The sequence below is a fragment of the Panthera uncia genome, chromosome C2, assembly GCF_023721935.1.
Source record: "Panthera uncia isolate 11264 chromosome C2, Puncia_PCG_1.0, whole genome shotgun sequence".
Lineage (NCBI taxonomy): Eukaryota > Metazoa > Chordata > Mammalia > Carnivora > Felidae > Panthera > Panthera uncia.
Window position 1 is genome coordinate 118,469,501 of NC_064810.1, and position 20,939 is coordinate 118,490,439.

Genomic DNA, 20,939 nt, shown 5'->3' on the forward strand with positions numbered 1-20,939 from the left:
GGTAAATTTAATCCCCTAGGTAACATCTGTTCTGTCTCCGTGGAGTCTTTTTTTTATTTTAAGAGAGAGAGAGCACGTGTGAGTGTGGGGGAGGGGTGGAGAGAAGGAGAGGGAGAGAGAGAGACAAAATCCTAAGCAGGCTCTGTGCTGTCAGCACTGAGCCAGATGTGGGGCCTAATCCCACGACCCTGGGATCATGACCTGAGCTGAAATCAAGAGTCCAACAATGCTCAACCAACTGAACCACCCAGGTGAAGCTTGTATGTTTTGGCACAGAGGTAAGGTTTACTAGAGAGTTTCTTTACCCTTTCATTAGAACCTGGAGCTGTTGATACAAGTCCCAATTCTGTGTTCCACATACAGTAAAATGTGTACATTATTTTGGGGGTATGTCATCAGTTACTTGTTTATTTTACTAAATTCAGAGTATGTTGAAATTAGTACCATTAGGACAGAAATGCATGTGCCGCATAGGAATTTGGGATGAACAGGAAGAAAATTAAACAATAGGTATTGATGTTCTTAATAAATTTGAAAATTACGGTTCTAAAGGACCACCAGGACAAAAGTAACAAATTACCTTCACAAGAGAAAAAAAACACCAGAACTCAGCTTGTATTTTTCAAGTTCATTACTTACATAAGAATTTGAACAGAATGAACTGACCAACATTTAGACATTGTGTTGCCAGAAATAGGTACTACTCTGAGATGTGTGTGGGATGCACTTTACCTTAGGGCTCATCTGCTCCTGTGGACTTGTTTATAGGCTTTACTTTAAATCCCTGCTTACTTTATAGGCTCTGAATAGTTTGATGTCTTTGATGAAGTTGATGGGACCAAAACATGTCAGTTCTGTGAGGGTGAAGATGATGACCACGCTAAGAACTGGCCTGAGATTCAAGGATGATTTTCCTGAATTGTGTTGCAGGTAAATGACTGCCTGAGTTCATTAGAGTATTTGCATTTCCCAGTAGCACTAACTTGAATTCTTATCTCTTTGAGGGATTCAGACTGTGAGTAATAAAGATGGAAAGAATACTTGTATTGAAAGGGAATATGTTTACTTCTTTAAAGATACACTAGTGTGCAATCTTTTAACATACTGGGAAATAGTATAATGAACCCCTCCATACCTATTTCCCAACCTCAGCAGTTATCAACATTACTAATCTTACTTAACTGACCACCTCCACCTATTGTTAGTTGGAATGATTTAAAGAGAACCCCAGTATCAAATCACTGTACTTAGAAATACCTCTGATGTATCTAATGGGTAAAGCATTAAAAAAAAAAAAAATACAACCATCGTGAATTATTACACTTAGCAGAATTAATAGGAATTCCTTAATATCATCTAAAACTCAGTCCATATTTAGATTTCCCCAAATGTCTCAAAGATTGTTTTCCCAAAGGTGTTGGTTTGTTTGAATAAGAATCCAAATAAGGTGCATGTGTCACACATGTGGTTGTTTGGCCCCTTAAATATCTTTTAAAAATAGATTCACTCCTTAAGACCCTTTCCCACACTTTTTTCAGGCCATGGAGATTTTGGCATATGGGATTTCTAATTTAATTTGACTTAATATCATTTCAGTGTTACTACTAACAGACTACTCAGTGCAGTTTAAGCTTTGAAGGTCCTTTTTTCCTTTATTTGTTTGTTTCTTTCTTACATATGGATTTTTGTTTTTTTCAGAGGTCCTTTTGTCCTTAAGACTGTACCTATTGGAGGTGGAGAGTCTGAATAATACGTTTTAAAGTCATGTGAAGCAGTTCTCTTCTGTGTACATATGCCACCCACTTGATATTAAGTTAGGTTTAGTTGTTTTAGTTTGTTTAAAATTTTTAGAAGTGCTTTTTTCCCCTTTAAATTCATGTAAAACATAAACATTGTCTGAAATTCAAATTTGTGAATCTAGCTTTAATTTCTGACCATGATAAGTATCTATTTTTCTTAATTTTTGTATAATTCTCCTCTTTTTAAAAGTATAAACCAAATGCACACACACTCACACCCTTATTTTTCTATGAACCCTGCCCCAAAAGGGAGCATATTATAAGCACTATTTTTACCTTGCTTTTTTGACTTGATGCATTAAAGAAATCACTGTTTGCATATATAGTACTGATCTTTATTCCATTTTTACAGCTGCCTTGTAATCTTAATATTTGTATGTATCATTGTTTGCCCAGCTAATAACTCATTGATGGAGATTTACTAATAATAAAAATAATGTGATTTTTAACTTTTATTTATTTTTTCACATAGAGCTTGGGATTGCTTTGTTCGTTGCCTGGACCATGCTTATCTTGGTTCCCTTCTCAGTCATGTGATAGTAGCTTTGTTGCCTCTCATACACATCCAGCCTAAAGAAACTGCAGCTATATTTCACTACCTCATAATTGAAAACAGGTATTTATTGTAATAGAAATTAATAGTAAAGATTACAACTTTTTATTACTGTATATTTATGTCTCAGGATATTAGGATTGCTACTGGTAATGTGGAATTGGTCACATTCTTTTTAATTGAGAGTCCATCAGACAAAAATAATTGACACGCTTTAAAAAAAAATTGACATGCGTTAAGTCAGTGCATATCGAACTGATACTATTTCAGTTGTGACATTGATTCATTATAGTATTTAAAACATTAGTAGATCAACAAGTCAAAATTATTTTCATCAGTTTTGAAAGAAGTGAGGCTAAATTTACCTTTCTTCTCATGCTTAAAAGTTGAATATGAAAAAGGTTAAGAGGAATGTTCACCTACTTTCTATAACTTTCCTTAGTTGAAACTCTTATTACTTCATTGCATTAATCTCTTAACCAGCCTCCCTTCCTTTAGGCTTTTATTCCATTTCTTCATATTGTTCATATTTAAAAACATCTCTTTTATCAATTTATTCCAGCATATGGAGACATTTTGTGATTCTCCCACTTACTAATTGATGAATTTCAAATTGCTTATCTTGATGTTCAAGGCTTTCCAAAATCTGGTCACATCTTATTTCTTAAAACCTTTTCTCAAGATTTTCCAAAACAGACTGTGCTGTAGCTTACCTGTATGAAGAACGTACATTACTCCCATTTTTGTATTTCAAACCAGCTGCTAATTTAGCCTAGAATTTGTATGCATTTTGAAGTTGTTTCTGTGTTTGCGTTTACTGTTACATGTTGTAGTTTTTTGTTTCTGAAAAGGGTTTAAGTATTACTTATTTACCTGCTTACCCACCCACACACATGCTACTGCTATTCCCATTAATCATTTTCAATAACTGTCTAAGCAGGGAAAAGGTACAGAAGAAAAGATTAATGTAGGGATTTTTTCAATAAAGTGCTTTTGATATTTTGAGTATGATAGAACAACATAAACACTGATGTAGATCACCTTTCAAATACTTTTGGATTATTATATAAATAGTGTATCAGTGCTTTTTATTATGCAGCAGTTATTTCTCTACCTTTTCATATAAAAAAATCTCTCCTTGGGGCGCCTGGGTGGCTCAGTCGGTTAAGCGTCCGACTTCGGCTCGGGTCATGATCTCACGGTCCGTGAGTTCGAGCCCTGCGTCGGGCTCTGTGCTGACAGCTCAGAGCCTGGAGCCCATTTCAGATTCTGTGTCTCCCTCTCTCTCTGCCCCTACCCTGTTCATACTCTGTCTCTCTGTGTCTCAAAAATAAAATAAAATGTTAAAAAAAAAAAAAATTTAAAAAAAAATCTCTCCTTCATTTCGTGCTAGTTAGAACACCTTAAGCTCCCTGAATAAAGAAATTTTTTTCAGCTTCCTTTATTTTTATATCACTAGTGTCCAACACATAGTGGCATATGATAGTTACTTGATATGTATTTGTGGCATAAGTGAATGAAGACTAGAATTTAGAAATCTATTATTGGGATTCAGATAGAGTATTATATTTGATGCAAATTAAAAATTGTAGCCTCAATAAGATTTATATGTTTTTTTCAAATTCTTTATGAGAATTTGTGTTTTAAGGTTGGGTTTGGCTATCTATTGCTGCACTATGAACCGCTCTAAGATCAAGTGTCTTAAAGTGACAAGCATTTTTATTTACTCATAATTTTGCAATCTGGACTGGGTTCAGCAATAGATTCTTTGGTTGGTCTTGCCAGTAGTCACTGGTGTGGCTGCAGTCAGCCAGCAGGTAGACTTGACTGAGTTTCTGTCTCTTTCCATGTACTCTTGGAGCCTCTCTTTTTTCATGTAGCTTGTCCATGCTGGTGACCTTATATGGTGACTTAGGTCTCTGATGGGCACCAAACCAGAAGTTGCCAAACCTTTTTAACACATCGGCCTTAAGTTGGCACAGCGTTTATTTTGCCACATTTTGTTTGTTAAAGCAAGTCACACAGCTAGCCTAAATTGAAGAGGAAGTGACTGTGAAGAAGTAGAGTTTATTTTGGGCCACCAACATAACCTACTACAACAGGGTGATTTTCTTAGATTTGATTATTTGCCACTATTAACCACTAGACATGGTTAGGAAGAATATTTTGCACATCACTAATCCACTAGCACTTTTTTTTTTAAAGATTTTTTTGTTTTATTTTTAAGTAATCTCTACACACACACACCCTTACTGGGGCTTGAACTCATGACCCCAAGATCAAGAGTCACATACCCTACTGACTGAGCCAGCCAGGCACCCCCACTAGCACTTTTCAGTGTGACTTAAATTGGCTATAGTTTCAACCTCTGCTTTATTTTTTTTTACTATTCATACTCTTTGCATATAATTTTTTTGTTTTCCAATTAACTATTAGGGATGCTGTGCAAGATTTTCTTCATGAAATATATTTTTTACCTGATCATCCAGAATTAAAAAAGATAAAAGCAGTTCTACAGGAATACAGAAAGGTATTTAATTTTTAATTTATGTCTTAGGGCAAAATTGTTCCCAAATTCCAATACATTGAACAGAGGTTCTGTAGAATCACATCTAGGAATAATATAGTCATATTCCAATGGCTATTTTTATGATTAGATAATCCTATCACAGCTATGATACTTTTTTTAGAAGGGAATTTCAGTATTTAGGTCAAAGACGTTATTGGATTACATAGATTTTTACATAGAAAGCAAATAATACAGTACTTGTGCCCTTACTTCCCAGATTACTATGTCCCTACTTACAGTCCCCCAAAGAAGAAGCTGCCATAGCTTCATGCCCTGAAAAGCTGTGGGAGGATTCTAGTTATGTTGTGCTACAAACTATGGTATGAAATTGTCATGGCATGAAATTGTGGTTTTTGAAGTCATTAACTGATAAGGTGTATCTCTGTGTTCTTTATATAGGAGACCTCTGAGAGTACTGATCTTCAGACAACTCTTCAACTATCCATGAGAGCAATTCAACATGAAAATGTAGATGTTCGTATTCATGCTCTTACGAGCTTGAAGGAAACTTTGTATAAAAATCAGGTATACTAAAATAATTAAAAAGCTATAGAAATGTAGGAAGCTCAAAGAAAAGATGACAGGTTGGCATATTTGCTTGAGTTTCAGTAGATTCAATGAAAGAAGTAATTCTTATTTTACCAAGATTATCAGATCTTAGAATTACTAATCCATGAGATCCCTTTTGAGGTTGAATACTGGGGATTTGCAGAGTTTTTTGTTGTTGTTTTGAAGGGTCATAATTTGACAGTTGTCTTTTGGTTACTGCATCTTCCTGAGTAAGAGTGTGTGTGTACACAATAGCAGCAGTTCGTGTGTCTTCTCATATAATCTCCTATAGATACTCGTCATATAAAATCTCAGTAATTTTGCCATTTTACATTTTGACTGAATTAACTTCTTGTTTTAAAGAAACTAAATTTTTAAGTTTACTCTTTTATGATGCCAGTGAAGTTTATTCTTTTCTTGGGCAACATACCGTAGATTGGCTCTAACCTTGATGACCGTGAGAACTGGTGTTTAAAGTACTAGATCACTGTAAGGCTATAAAATAGACAAAAATTAACTGAGGTACTCATTTTTGCATATCAAGAGTTTATAAGATGTGAAAGCCTAACACTCTCATGAGTTAGGGGATTAAACCAGGTTATGTTTGTTTTCATCATAAAAGGAAGCATTTAAGTTACTTAGGACGAAAGATATACATGATGGTGGGCTGCCTGGGTGGTTCTGTCAGTTCAGTGTCCAACTTCAACTCAGGTCATGATCTCATGGTTTGTGAGTTCGAGCCCCATGTCAGACTCTGTGCTGACAGCTCAGAGCCTAGAGCCCACTTCAGATTCTGTGTCTCCCTCTCTCTCTGCCCCTATCCCACTCATGCTCTCCTTTTCTCTCTCTCTATCTCTCTCTTTCTCTCTCTTTCTCTCTTTCTGACTTCTGGGTCAGTGAACTTGTGTGACCAATGTGGGTAGCAGCTTATGTGGAAATGGTCCTACCATAGGTGAGGAGCCTTGAATCTCCTTGAATGTAGGTTTTATACTCGCCTAACTGAATCCACATTGCCAATTACAGGGCATGTAATTACTTCATTCCCTGCCCTGCACTTACTTCATCAAAACTACTCTGTGCTTACACCTTGCCCCAAACCTCTACCTGGGTTTCAGGTAATTTATTTATTTATTTATTTATTTTTATTTTTTATTTTTTTTCCAACGTTTTTTATTTATTTTTGGGACAGAGAGAGACAGAGCATGAACGGGGGAGGGGCAGAGAGAGAGGGAGACACAGAATCGGAAACAGGCTCCAGGCTCCGAGCCATCAGCCCAGAGCCTGACGCGGGGCTTGAACTCACAGACCGCGAGATCATGACCTGGCTGAAGTCGGACGCTTAACCGACTGCGCCACCCAGGCGCCCCTCAGGTAATTTAAAGGGCTTTTAGCTTTTTATTTTATATAGGGATTTATGAATAGCAGAGGATTTCTCCTCTTGGCCTAGAGGTTTCCTAGTTTAGGTTGTTTCTAAGTGGATGATATGGTCCTGATCAAATATTAGGAAACTTTGTATGGATTATCACTTCTTAGATGTAAATGACTAAATCTGAGAACTTAAGGAAATTGCTTATATTCTTAGGGAAAAGCCACAGCTGCCCAACTTTTCCACCTGTGTCACAAAACAAAAATCACACGTGGTAATACCCTAACAAGCCTTCCTTCAATGTAAAGCCCCAGTGCTAATAGATTAGCTAGGCATAGTAAGAACGTAAATGTACTTACAAGAGCCTTGAATGTCACATAAAGTAGTGTGAGTAAGATGTAATGTCCATAGATTGTTATTGGGTATTTTTAAGTACAGGTTAATTTAGTTTAGAATCAATTTATAGCTGGATAAATTTACTTTAGGTTAGTAAGAAAACTAAAGATAATGGCTTGGAGGAACCAGCGAAGATAAGAAAAGAAGGGAAGGAATCCAGAGATACATGTCTTTGTAGCCGTATCCCCACTGGCCTAAAACACCTACAAAAAAAGAGAGAAGGAAGTGGGTTTTTCCCCCCCACCTATGACAAGAAAGTAACATCAGTGTTGAAAGCAATTCAGATAAGTTCTAGAATAGTGCTATCCAAAAGAATTTTCTATGAGGATGGAAATGTTCTGTATCTGCACTGTCCAGTTATAGCTGCTAGCCACATGTGGCTCTCCTGAGCACTTAAAGTGTATGATAAGGAACTAGGTATTTAATTTTATTTAATTTTTCTTAGTTTAAATTTAAATAGCCTCATGTGGATGGTGGCTATCATATTGGACATTGCAGCTCTAGAGGATGGCTGAACCTGTAGCAATACCTGAACAAGAAACTGATATAAGAAAACAGGGTTCGAAGTCAAAGAGTCTTTGTAGTAGATGCTGTGAGAGTCCATGAGAGAGCAAATGCAAAAGATATTCTTATAAAAGTTCAGTTCTTAACCAGAGGGAGAGGAAAAGATACTTCAGGAATATCTTGAAAGGAGGTGCTTTAAATAAATAGAGCTAAAATTGTGGTAAAACTGGCTAAACAAACAATTGGGTATAATGTAATGAAAAAGGAAACCATAAAAGATGCTATGACAGTTGATAGGATGGCTGCTGTAGCCTTCTATACTTGACCTTTTTGATGGACTGACCCTGAAAAAGCTTTGTTCTAAATTTATTTTTTTATTTATTTTAATGTTTGTTTATTTTTGAGAGAGAGAGACACAGCATGAGCAGGGGAGGGGCAGAGAGAGAAGGAGACACAGAATCCAAAGCAGGCTCCAAGCTCTGAGCCATCAGCACAGAGCCCGATGTGGGGCTTGAACCCATGAACTGTGATCATGACCTGAGCTGAAGTCAGTTACTCAACCAACTGAGCCACACAGGCGCCCCTGCAAAAGCCTTGTTTTAATGGGTAGCCCCCAGAGGGTCATTGACATTAAAGAAATGACAGTTTATGCTTCTTACTTGTAAGGAAGAATCCGTTTTTGAGGGATATAAAGGATACCTAAGGTCAGTGGATAGCAGGGAATTTTTTCTTCTATGTTAGAAAAATCAGACTATAGATAAAACTGAACAACCATCTAAGATCTTTCTGATCACTGATGGTACTCAGGTTGAAGTGATTTTCTGTGGTAAAATCCCAGAAGGACATATGTTGGGCAGATGATATGCTATTATAGTTGAAAAACTATAGGGAATTATCAATAAAACTACTCAGATGAGAAAGCTAATTCAGTAAGGTAGGATATAAAATCAACATATAAAAAATAACTTTTATATAATAAGCAATAACTAGGTGGAAGATTTGTTGGAAGACCCAATTTACAACAGTAACAGAAAAAGATAATATGCTTAGTAATAAGCATAATGAGAAATGGATAAACCAATAAAGAAAAACCCTGAAAGACACAAAAAGGTAGTAGGTTTAAGCAAATGGAAACTATCCCTTATTTATCTGTTAGGTTGACTCAATATTACAAAGATTTCAGTTCTCTCTAGATTAATTTATAAATTTAATGCTATCCCAAAAGAATGCCAACAAGTTGCTTGTTTTTGTTAACTAGAAAAGTTCAGACTAGGGGTGCCCAGCTGGGTCACTCGGTTAAGCATCTGACTTCAGCTCAGGTCATAATCTCATAGTTCATGGGTTCAAGCCCCACATTGGGCTCTGTGCTGACAGCTCAGAGCCTGGAGCCTACTTCAGATTCCGTATCTCTCTTTGTCTTCTGCCCCTCTCCTGATTGTGCTCTCTGTCTCTTAAAAATAAATAGACATTAAAAAAAATTTAGAAAAACAAAAGTTCATACCAGTGCTTATATGGGAAAATCAACATAAAAATAGCTAAGAAAACTCTGAGGGGAAAAAGTAACCATGAGGGTTTAGTATCTCTACCAGACATTACCATACTCTACAGCCTCTATAGTTAATACAATATGATTCTGGTGCATGAATAAACACACCAGGGGGAAAGAATAGAAAGTTCAAATGTAGACCTTTATGTAAATGGACATTTAGGGTATGATAAAAATGGTATTTCAAATAATTAGAGCAAACAGATTTCTTTTAACAACTCATTAGGCATTTGGAAAATGATAAAATTGGGTCTGAATGTTAAAAAGCATTTTTATTTTTATTTATTTATTTATTTATTTTTTCATTATATGAAGTTTATTGTCAAATTGGTTTCCATACAACACCCAGTGCTCATCCCAAAAGGTGCCCTCCTCAATACCCATCACCCACCCTCCCCTCCCTCCCACCCCACATCAACCCTCAGTTTGTTCTCAGTTTTTAAGAGTCTCTTATGCTTTGACTCTCTTCCACTCTAACCTCTTTTTTTTTTTTTTTCCTTCCCCTCTCCCATGGGTTTCTGTTAAATTTCTCAGGATCCACATAAGAGTGAAACCATATGGTATCTGTCTCTGTATGGCTTATTTCAAAAAGCATTTTTAAATAGAGGCAGTGAACACACACTCATTTTTAAAACTCTTTTGGAATTCAGTATCTTTGCTGAAAAATAAAAATCAATTTAACCTAAAAGTGAAGTGAAAACATTTTTAAGTACATAGGAGATAAGTGTATTTTACTTTTCATTTAGTGTTTCATAACATGTATTACATTGAACTGCATTTATCTCTGCCAAATAAAGTGACCTTATATTTTCTAGTTTTAGCAAGTGAGTAAATGTTTATAATTTCATATATTAGTTTTGCTATTTTTATTATGAGCTCATTTTTCAGGTATTTATGCCTGAATTAACCTATAATGTTATTTAAGTGATAGACTGCCAAAGGCTGTGGAAGAGTTAAAATGGCTTTTCATTTTTCTTTTGAAGTGATTACTCTAATTTGAACCATAGTTTCAACATGAAGTTTGAGATGTTCACGTATGCTTTACTTTTGCGAGAGAGAAAATACTATAAAAGAAGTAGTTCCTAAGTGGTTACACGAGTACAGTATGTGAATTTCCATTGGCTTGAAAATAGTCTCTTCTTACTTGACAGGTTTTCAGCATCCTCAGGAGATTGATGAAAAAAGATTACATGGACCAACATATTGTTTTATCACCACCACTGAACCATTTCCCCATTTTTGGTCCTTCTCTACCTAGTTTTTTAATATACTTTTCAGTCTTCTTGTTTTACCTAATAGCTCTTCCTTGTTGACTTACGTGAATATCTGTCCACTGTCCTTGAAAAGTTATTCTGAGTTCTTTTTCATCTTCTTCATTGCTTCCTTTCCTTCTAAATGTATTTGCTATTATACATATCATATGGTATTTTAATTACTTATTTGCACATCTATTTTCCCCTTAGACTGTGAACTCATTGGGATAAGTCTGTGTCTTATTTATTTTTGTATACTAGTATAATAATAGGAACTGTTTAATGGATTAAGGATTAAAAATTTCTAAAACAATGTTCCTACAGAATATGTTGTGAACTATGTTATGTGAACTCATCAAAAACTAGCTGAAAATACTGCAGATACAGGAATTTAATTTTGTCAGTGTTTATGTCAGGTATTCCTTAATATTTTTAAGCTTTCTAGTTAGGAAAATATACTAGTTTGTGAAAATTATGTACAATTTTCTTTCTACTTTTAGGAAAAACTGATAAAATATGCAACAGATAGTGAAACAGTGGAACCTGTTATCTCCCAGCTGGTAACGGTGCTTTTGAAAGGTTGCCAGGATGCAAACTCTCAAGCTCGGTTGCTCTGTGGGGAATGTTTAGGGGAATTGGGGGCAGTAGATCCAGGTCGACTAGATTTCTCAACAACTGAAAGCCAAGGAAAAGATTTTACATTTGTGGTAAGTAATGGTAATTTGGGATGACAAGAAGAGTTCTCTGTCCTATTCAAATTTCTATATTTCATTTACAAAGAACTGTTCAGGTTATCCTTAGTGGCACCGTGATCTAAACTAGACAATTTAGGTAACTTCTAAATTTTTTCCTTAATACTATTACAGAGATCTAGAGCCAAAAACTGTAATAAAGTAGGAGTCCAGACTAGTGTGCTGTGTTCTTTTTAAAAAGCTTCCCAACCTAGGGGTGCCTGGTTGGTTGAGTGCCCTACTCTTGATTTCAGCTCAGATCATGATCCCAGGGTCATGGGATCAAGCCCACATTGGGCTCCACGCTGAGTATGGAGCCTACTTGGGCTTCTCTCTCCCTCTCTCTGTCTCTCCCTCTCCCTCTCCCTCCCCTTCCCTCTCTCCCTCTCTCCCTCTCTCCCTCTCTCCCTCTGCCTCTCTACTCTGCTTGTGTGCGTGCACTCTTTCTCTCAAAAATTAATAAATAAATAAAATGAATAAATAAAAAAGCTTCCAATCTAATGATAATAGTTAAAACCTAATTGATTATTTAAATATTAAAATTTCAACACTGTTGCTAAGTGTTTTCATGGGAAACTAATTTCCCAGGGTGTCCTAATAGTGTATAAAAAGTTGCCATGGTCAAATGAGTTTGGGAAATCCTCTAAAACCAAATCAAACAGAGCATCTGTATCACTTAGTATGCACACTGTCAGTCTCCAAGAGGAGGGTTTGTTAAAATTATTTCTTGGAGTGTCTCAAATGACTGGGCTTCTACAAAATGCAATTGAGGAAATGCTTTATATATAATTTTCTGGGGTTTTTTGTTGTTTTCTTACTTGAGAGAGAGCGCGCACAAGCTGGGGAGAGGGACAGAGGGAGAGAACCTTAAGTGCAGCCTTCACACTTGCGTGGAGCCCACTGTGGGCTCAGTCTCCTAACCCTGGGATCATGACTTGAGCCAAAACCAAGAGTTGGGCACTCAACCAACTGAACCACCCAGGTGCCCCTGCAGTTTTCTTTTTAAGGATTAAAATGCAACGCTTGATCTTGGGGTCATTAGTTCAAGGCTCACATTGGGTGTAGCTATTACTTAAAAATAAAATCTTCAACAACAACAGTAAAACAAAAAATGAAACTTGGAGCTTTGCAAAAGTTGAATGATTCAAATGCCCTTTATTAATAGCCTAAACAGCCTTAGGTTGGGCTTCTTGGCCACAGATTATGTTTTAGCCTTGGTACCACACTTAGTTTGACTCTTAATGTCCTTTCCTTTTCTAAGTTAAATTCACTTAGGTAACTAAGTTAAATTAATTACATAAGGCACGGTACAGTGTAAAAAATTGATACACCTTACCTTTGTTTTTTTCTTGTTTTTATTGAGACTGGAGTAGAAGATTCAAACTTTGCCTATGGATTATTGATGGAACTTACAAGAGCTTACCTTGCATATGCCGATAACAGTCGGGCTCAAGATTCAGCTGCTTATGCCATTCAGGTAAGAATGTGTATAGTCAGTACTGGTTTTACATTACTGAATTCTGATAAGTTGTAAATGTATACTTTGGAAACTTATTTTTTTAAACTGTCATTTTCATTATCAAAGTTCAAAATTATCATAAGTTCATGATAAAATTTCACAGTACAGAAATGTACCCTCTTAACAGATTATTATAGGTACTTTGGAAAATTTTCTATATATTTATTTAACAAATCTATATGTCTTCACCAAACAAAGAGATCATATTACTTCATGTTCTGTAACTTGATTTTCTTTTGTGTTCAAAAGTCTGTCTTGGGTTATTTTCCATGTCAGTACATAGATCTCTAATTCATTCTTTCCAGTGACTTAATATTCAATATGGATGTACCATAATTATGGTACATCCATATTGAATATTAAGTCACTGGAAAGAAATTTATTTAACAAATTTAAGAAATTTATTTAACACATTTAGGATATATTCAGTGTTTTGCTTTTGAGAGAAATGCTTCAGCGAGCACTTGAGTGAATATATCAATAATATAAACATCTAGAGGTTAAAATATGTCTGAGAGCAAACACAGAATTTACATTTGATAAATTTTATCAAAAAAAGTTTTACCAGTTTATGCTTCCTTGACAAACCTGCATTGTATCAAAATTTTACATCTTTGTCAATGTGACAGATGAAAAATAGTACCATTTTACTTTAATAGTATTTAATTACAAGAGAGGTGTATCATCCTTTATGTATTTATTGCATTTTTGGTGAATTTTTTCTAGATGATCTTTGCCCATTTTTCTTTTGGTATAGAGCTATTTTTCATTGCTATTTAAGATTTATTTGTATATAATAGAAGTTAACCCTTTGTCAGTCACACACATCATAAATATTTTTCCAGTTTGATGTTCCTTGTCTTTTTTCATGGTATTTTTTTCAATTAAAAATGTCTTTGTTTTGTTAGATATTCAGTTCTGGAATTCATGGTGAGTGGTCTGAGTTTCAGATATAAATTTGGAGGTATTCATTGTAGAGATGGTATCTAAAATTATCCTGGATGTGTTCTTGGAGGGAGTACAGGTGAAAAGATTCTGGTAATTGAGCCCTGGACATTGAGAGGTCAGTGAGAAGAGGAGGGAACAAGTAAGAAAACTGAGAAGGAGCTGTCAGTAAGGTAGGAGAATGTGGTGTTCCAGAAGACAAGAAAGTGTCTATAAAGGAGAGTGGAAGAATGAGATAGTAGCTGGGAAGGAAGGAGGAATGCAGATAGGAAAAATAACAGATGTTTATATGTTGCTTGGGAACAATTCAGCAGAGTAGAGAATATGATAATGTAGGGAGAGAATTGATCGAATACTTTTTTTTCCGTTTTTTTAAAATTTATTATTTTTTTAATATAAACTTTATTGTCAAATTGGTTTCCATACAACACCCAGTGCTCATCCCAACAAGTGCCCTCCTCAGTGCCCATCACCCACTTTCCCTTCCCTCCCACCCCCCCATCAACCCTCAGTTTATTCTCAGTTTTTAAGAGTCTCTTATGAATGCATAAAGAAATTGTGGTTTATATACACAATGGAATACTACTTGGCAATGAGAAAGAATGAAATAAGGCCTTTTGTAGCAACGTGGATGGCACTGGAGAGTGTTGTGCTAAGTGAAATAAGTCATACTTATACAGATACCATATGTTTTCACTCTTATGCGGATCCTGAGAAACTTAACAGAAGACCATGGGGAAGGGGAAGGAAAAAAAAAGTTAGAGAGGGTGGAGTACTATTTTTAATAGGCAAAGAGTTGTGGAGTATAGTTTGCAAGTGGAAGGGGTAGCCTTAATTAAAAACAAAAGCAAGTCATCTGTAGTAAGAGGAGAGAAAGTGTATGGGCTCTGCTGCTGATAATGCCAGGCTGGATAGGTATGTGGGTGGAAGTTGTGGAGGTCTTTTTGGATTGCTTCTGTGTTTTTCAATTAAATATGAAGCAAAGTCTACAACTGTAAGTATATTGATCTTTTTGAAAGTATAAATGGTGACCCCCAAAAAGAATTGCTGATCTCCCTAATTAAAAGAGGCTTTTTATTAACTAGAGTGACTTTGCCAAACATCAAAAAAAGCTGGCTTCAAACAAAATTTTAATAATATTTAAAAAAAACTTTTTAACATTTATTTATTTTTGAGAGACAGACAGATCATGAGCAGGGGAGGGGCAGAGAGAGAGGGAGACACAGAATCCGAAGCAGGCTCCAGGCTCTGAGCTTTTAGCATGAGATCATGCCCTGAGCCGAAGTCGGATGCTTAACCAACTGAGCCACCCAGCCGCCTCTAAAAATATTTTAAAATTAAATGAAAATGGGTTCTGGATATTTCTGTATTTGAATTTTTCATATACTTCCTTACTTTTACTAAAATACACTAATATAAGTATAAAGTACATATTTTGCTAGACAGTTCTTATAGTACATCTATTACATATGGTCATTTTCAGTGGAATTGAAAGGGCTCAGGTGATAGAAGATATAATATCCTAACATATTTGTTTTGTTTTGAATATTGATACTAGAGCCAAAGATTTTTTTTTCTTCATTTATAAAATACCGTTTGTTTTATTTTCAGGAAAGTAAAATATAACCATTTAATTTGAGGGCTTGAATAGTAAAGTGGTCTTTAACGTTTGCATTTTTTCACAATTTTTTTTTAAGTAAACTCTACCCCCAATGTGGGTTTTGAACTCTCAACCTTGAAATCAAGAGTCGCAGGTTCTGCTGACTGAGCCAGCCAATTCACAGTTTTGAGCTCGGTATTTTATACCTAGAATTTGAGATACCTTGAATTTTTAAAACTATTTTGGATTTGTAGTGGCTTTCATTAAAATTCAGAAGAGATTAAATTCTAAAAATTATACTTCTGCAAATATAGACATTTCCAGTATTTCCTCCAAATAGTTCTTAAAATCTTATTTCTCGTATATATTACATATATAGAACACAAACTTCCTTCATGTTCAAGTACTACCACAGCTTTGGGACCTTTACTAAGTTACCTAAATGGTTTTAAGCATTGAAATACATGTCCTAAGCAAGTTCACAACTTTTATAATTCTATATATTTTTAAATTATTTTTGTAACTATTATGTGTAGAATGTTGATGATCAGAAAGGTTTATCTACTTCACTGAAGATTTACAAATGTAAAATATGTATTTGTAGGAGTTACTTTCTATTTATGACTGCAGAGAGATGCAGACTGATGGCCCAGGTCACCAGTTGTGGAGGAGATTTCCTGAGCATGTTCGGGAAATCCTGGAACCTCATCTAAATACTAGGTCTGTACACTCGTTAAAACAATTTTTATAAAATTGTTTTTAACATTATAAAATTAATGTTATTTTTGATGTAACTTTTTACCATTAAAAGTATTTTCAGTATGTCTAATAATGTATTTTCCACTGTGAATATGCCTATAATCTTGTCAAAAACTACAGTTTGCGCATTGGTTAAATTCTATAATTTTAATTATTTAAAATTTATTAAAGCTAAAAGGATTGATTTTTCTGTTTCAGTCAGTAATACTTTGAAAATCTACTTTAAATTAAATATGAGTTTAAGTTCTTGATAGGTGTAATTAATATAGAAACTTAAAAATTTAAAGCTAGTTCCAAAGTCATTAGTAAACCCCAGTTAGAGATTAGATTTTCACCCTTCACCTCCTCATGAAGATATTTTCTCCCTCTACTTTTTAAAAAAGTATATTATAATCTCTTTAAATTTTAATAATTTTGTTAACACTGATTGAATCTATAAAATTATAAATTAATTTTAGTTAGAAATTATGATTTGAAGTATACTAGGTCACATGCTTATCAGATATGTGACCATGTATAAATTATTTTACTTCTTTGAGCATTGGTACAGTGCCTGGCCTTGTTTGCTAGTTACCTCTTTATATTTAGAAACTTTTTTTTTTTTTTTTTTTTTTTAAGTCAGACAGCCCAAGCAGCAGCAGGGTAGGAGAGGGGCAGTGAGAGAGAGAATCATAAGCAGGCTCCATGCTCAGCACAGAGCCTAGTGTTGGGGGGCTTGATCCCATGACCCTGGGATGCTCAACTGACTGAGCCACCCAGGCACCCCATAAAACCTTTTAAATTTAGAGCTTTTATATGTAGAAACAGAGGGATGTAGCTGGTAAAGATAGTAGGGCAAAGGAGTGGGTAGAGAATATTAATGAGAGTTCTTGAAGTGAAGGACCATAAAGACCAAGCTGGTTAAGGAAAGAGGTAATGAAAGGAAGGTGTTACAGATCAAGAGAGTTTTGCACGGTCAAGGGACAGAAGATCTCAGTGATGAAGAGCCAATGTGTTAGCATAACTGGGTGAATGGGAAATTTAGGAGGAAACTAGGGCTATAGAGTAAGATATCTAAATAGTTCATTTTGGAAGTGAAGAAGTTTCTTTGTATTGACAAGGGAGCCCTGATAAAGAAGTAGAGGAGAAAGTTGTTGAGAAGGTTTGAGTTTGATTAGATGGTATAGACAGACACTGAAGTCACTCAGGGTGGTAGACTTTGGAAAGAAAGAAAACACTGAGAGATGTACTAAAGCTATCAGTGAGTTTGATTATCACTGAGTTTGGTGAATGCCCATAATGAAGAGCAGAGAATGATATGTCTGGGTGTCTTGAACCTCAAAGGAACAAGTCATTATTACACAAGAATGAAATTGGAAGGATCTAAAAGGAGCATTGAGAGGTAGGAGGAGACACACTCAAATACTTGGAAGTACTTGGGGTATGCAAGAATGATCTCCTACCCCATTATTAAGGATATAGGAAAAGTAGTGTCTTTAACCATATTTCAATAAAGGCAAGGCAGTAGTGGGGTAGTCAGTGAAGGAGTTGAAATAGTTTCTTAGATGTTTTATACTAAAGTTCTAAACAGGTGGATATATATTTATATACTTTTTAATAAACAAATTTTCAAAATTACAGATATAAGAGTTCTCAGAAGTCAACAGATTGGTCTGGAGTAAAGAAGCCAATTTACTTAAGTAAATTAGGTAATAACTTTGCAGAATGGTCAGCATCTTGGGCAGGTTATCTTATAACAAAGGTAAGAGAACTCTGATCAGAATTAGTTAACTGAACAGAAATTCTAAAGGAAACCAGAACATCTATCTGAATATATGTAGCACAAATAGTAGGCATTGAAGTATTTGTGCTGATAGTGATAGACATTTTTGTAGAAAGCATTCACTAATAGAAAGTAACAGTTTCTCTACTGTTACTAGTTTCTGGGTAAAATGGTAATTATTTTATCAAGCACATTACTATGATTTTTTGCAAAATGTCTATTATGTCTGTTCATTTTACATTGTGAAACGATACTGTTTAAACGATGTAAATGGATTTTGAAGGCTTATTACATAATAAAAAGATTTTTTTATATAATAAAAAGATATATCATCCCTTTGTGGCTTCTTCTAAAAGAGGATACATTATCTGAACTTCATCCAAAATAAAAATAAACATTTATAAGAAATGAAACTTCATGAAAAAGTAGAGGTATATTTCTGATGTTTTCCTAATATGAGATTTTTACATGCCTGATAGAAAGGTTCTGTGTGTTCCAAGAAATGCTTAAGGCATATTTAAAATTTACAACTTTAGTTTTTAATTCATATTTCTATTTTTTAAAATATTATTATAATAATTTTTATCTGATAATTTCAAGAAAGTTTTTCATGTTTTTATGAACATACTGACCATATATTATGTGAAATGTAGAATACCATTGCATTAATTACTTCCAGATCTGGAATCTTTAATTTAGCTTAGGTTGTTGTTGTTGTTAAGTGAGGTGTTTATATTTGAGAAGGAAAAAAATCTTTAAATTTTATAAGAGACCAGTAATGTTGGCAAATCTAAGGTTAGAGCATACCAATAAAACTTTATTGTAATCCCAAGTAATTTAGTTTTGTTTCTTTCATTTTTTTTTCCTGTAGTTAATCACTGTTTATTACTTATTAAAAATGCGAGTCTTATACTTAATGTACTGACCCAGAGTATACATTTTGGTTACTCATGTGTGTGTTCAAGAAGTTAATATGCTGAATGTAATGTTAGCTAAATAAAATATACTGTAATTAGGGAGGTTAATCTGTAACAAAACATGATGCATCCATAAATTAACGGTTGGCGGGGAAGGCCATTTATTTTGAAGTGGTTGACATTGTCTGTAGGGGTCGCAGCAGTTCAGGCACTTTGAGTTATTTAGAGTGACCAAATAGGTGGTCGTCTGAAATTCTCTATGCCTCTAAATAAGAGAATACCCACTCTGCAATGATAAATTATCTCGTGTGTGTGTGTGTGTGTGTGTGTGTGTGTGTGTGTGTGTGTGTTTACATTAATCAATAGAATAAAATGTATAAAATTACTTAACTGTCCCTAAACCATTTGGGTTTACAGGTTCGGCATGATCTTGCCAGTAAAATCTTCACCTGCTGTAGCATTATGATGAAACATGATTTCAAAGTGACTATCTATCTTCTTCCACATATTCTAGTGTATGTCTTGTTGGGTTGTAATCAAGAAGATCAGCAGGAGGTGAGAGATGCCTTCTATTTGGTTTCTGTTTGTCTAAACATTTGTCTGATGTAATTAGTATTAGAAAAGCTACATATTAGGAAATGTATATCAGTATATGGCTATGTATGTACATGTCTAAATGCCTGAAATCTTTTTTAACCTTTTATTGATCAAAGAATTATATAATGCTTAGTGTAGAAAATTAGTATATATTGTAGGGGCACCTGTCAGTTAAGTGTCCTACTTTGGCTCAGGTCATGATCTCACGGTTCCTGAGTTTGAGCCCTGCAGTCGGTGCAGAGCCTGCTTCAGGCACTCTGTCTCCCTCTCTCTTTCTGCCCCTCCCCAGCTCACACACTCTCTCTCTCTCAAAAATAAACATTAAAAAATATATACATATTAATATGCCCCAGTATACATACAACTTTTTGACAAAAGAGTACATAAGAAATTACTGATAGTGTTTTACTGACATAAGAAATTACTGATAGTAAACAGTAATGTGGATTAGGATAGGGAAAGGAGAATATTTTACTACTGGTTTTATTTTTTTTAATTTTTTTAAAATGTTTATTTTTGAGAGAGAGAGACAGAGCATGAGCAGGGGAAGGAAAGAGAGAGAGGAACACACAGAATCCGAAGCAGGCTCCATGTTCTGAGCTGTCAATGCAGAGCCTCACACAGAGCTTGAACTCATGAACCACCAGATCATGACCTGAGCTGAAGTCATGCTTAACCGACTGAGCCACCTAGGCATCTCTACTTTTTGTTTTATGATATTTTGTAAAGTTTAATTTTTTAACCACATACATATAGCAGTTTTTTAAATTATTATTTTTAATGGCATAAAGAGCATATTACTATGTTCTTAATGTAAAAATTGAATTATACAAGTAAAAGTGTGCCCTTTGACTACCATTCCTGATCCCATATTTCCAGAAGTCATCACTGATATTAATTTGATGTGTATATTTTTATTTTTGAGAGAGAGAGAAGGAGAGAGAGAGAGAGGCAGAGAGAGGGAGACACAGAATCCGAAGCAGGCTCCAGGCTCTGAGCTGTCAGCACAGAGCTAGCTGCGGGACTTGAACCCACGAACTGTGAGATCATGACCTGAGCCAAAGTCGGACACTTAACCGACTGAGCCACCCAGGCACCCCAATGTGTATATTTTTAGACCTTTTTTATTTTTTATTTATTTTTATTTATTTTTTTATTTTTTAATTTTTACATTTATTTATTTTTGAGAGACAGAGCACAAGTGGGGGAGGGGCAGAGAGAGAATGAGACAAAATCCGAAGCAGGCTCGAGGCTTTGAGCGGTCAGCGCAGAGCCCGATGTGGGGCTCGAACTCAAACCGCAAGATCATGACCTGAGCTGAAGTCGTCCACCTAACCGACTGAGCCACCCAGGTGCCCCACGACATTTTTATTTTTCAATGCAATTGGTTCTGTTTTGGTTTTCTTTTTTTTTTATTCTATATTGTGTTTTATTTTATATATATATATATATATATATATATATATATATATATATATAATTGTCAAATTGGTTTACATACAATATCCAGTGCTCATCTCAACAAGTGCCCTCCTCAATGCCCATCACCCACTTTCCTCTCTCCCCCACCCCCC

At 35.1% G+C, this 20,939-nt stretch overlaps 1 protein-coding gene across 1 annotated transcript in view; it reads left to right on the forward strand.

Annotated features, from left to right (window-relative positions):
• The window catches only part of ATR (ATR serine/threonine kinase), a 99,785-nt gene that overhangs the window by 34,276 nt on the left and 44,570 nt on the right, over positions 1-20,939 (forward strand). Inside the window, exons 18-26 of the mRNA XM_049628717.1 lie at positions 800-930; positions 2,272-2,415; positions 4,789-4,882; positions 5,321-5,446; positions 11,036-11,242; positions 12,630-12,743; positions 15,935-16,050; positions 17,710-17,830; positions 19,186-19,323. Of these exons, the coding sequence (XP_049484674.1) occupies positions 800-930; positions 2,272-2,415; positions 4,789-4,882; positions 5,321-5,446; positions 11,036-11,242; positions 12,630-12,743; positions 15,935-16,050; positions 17,710-17,830; positions 19,186-19,323 (1,191 nt within the window). The remainder of the gene's footprint in view (positions 1-799; positions 931-2,271; positions 2,416-4,788; positions 4,883-5,320; positions 5,447-11,035; positions 11,243-12,629; positions 12,744-15,934; positions 16,051-17,709; positions 17,831-19,185; positions 19,324-20,939) is intronic.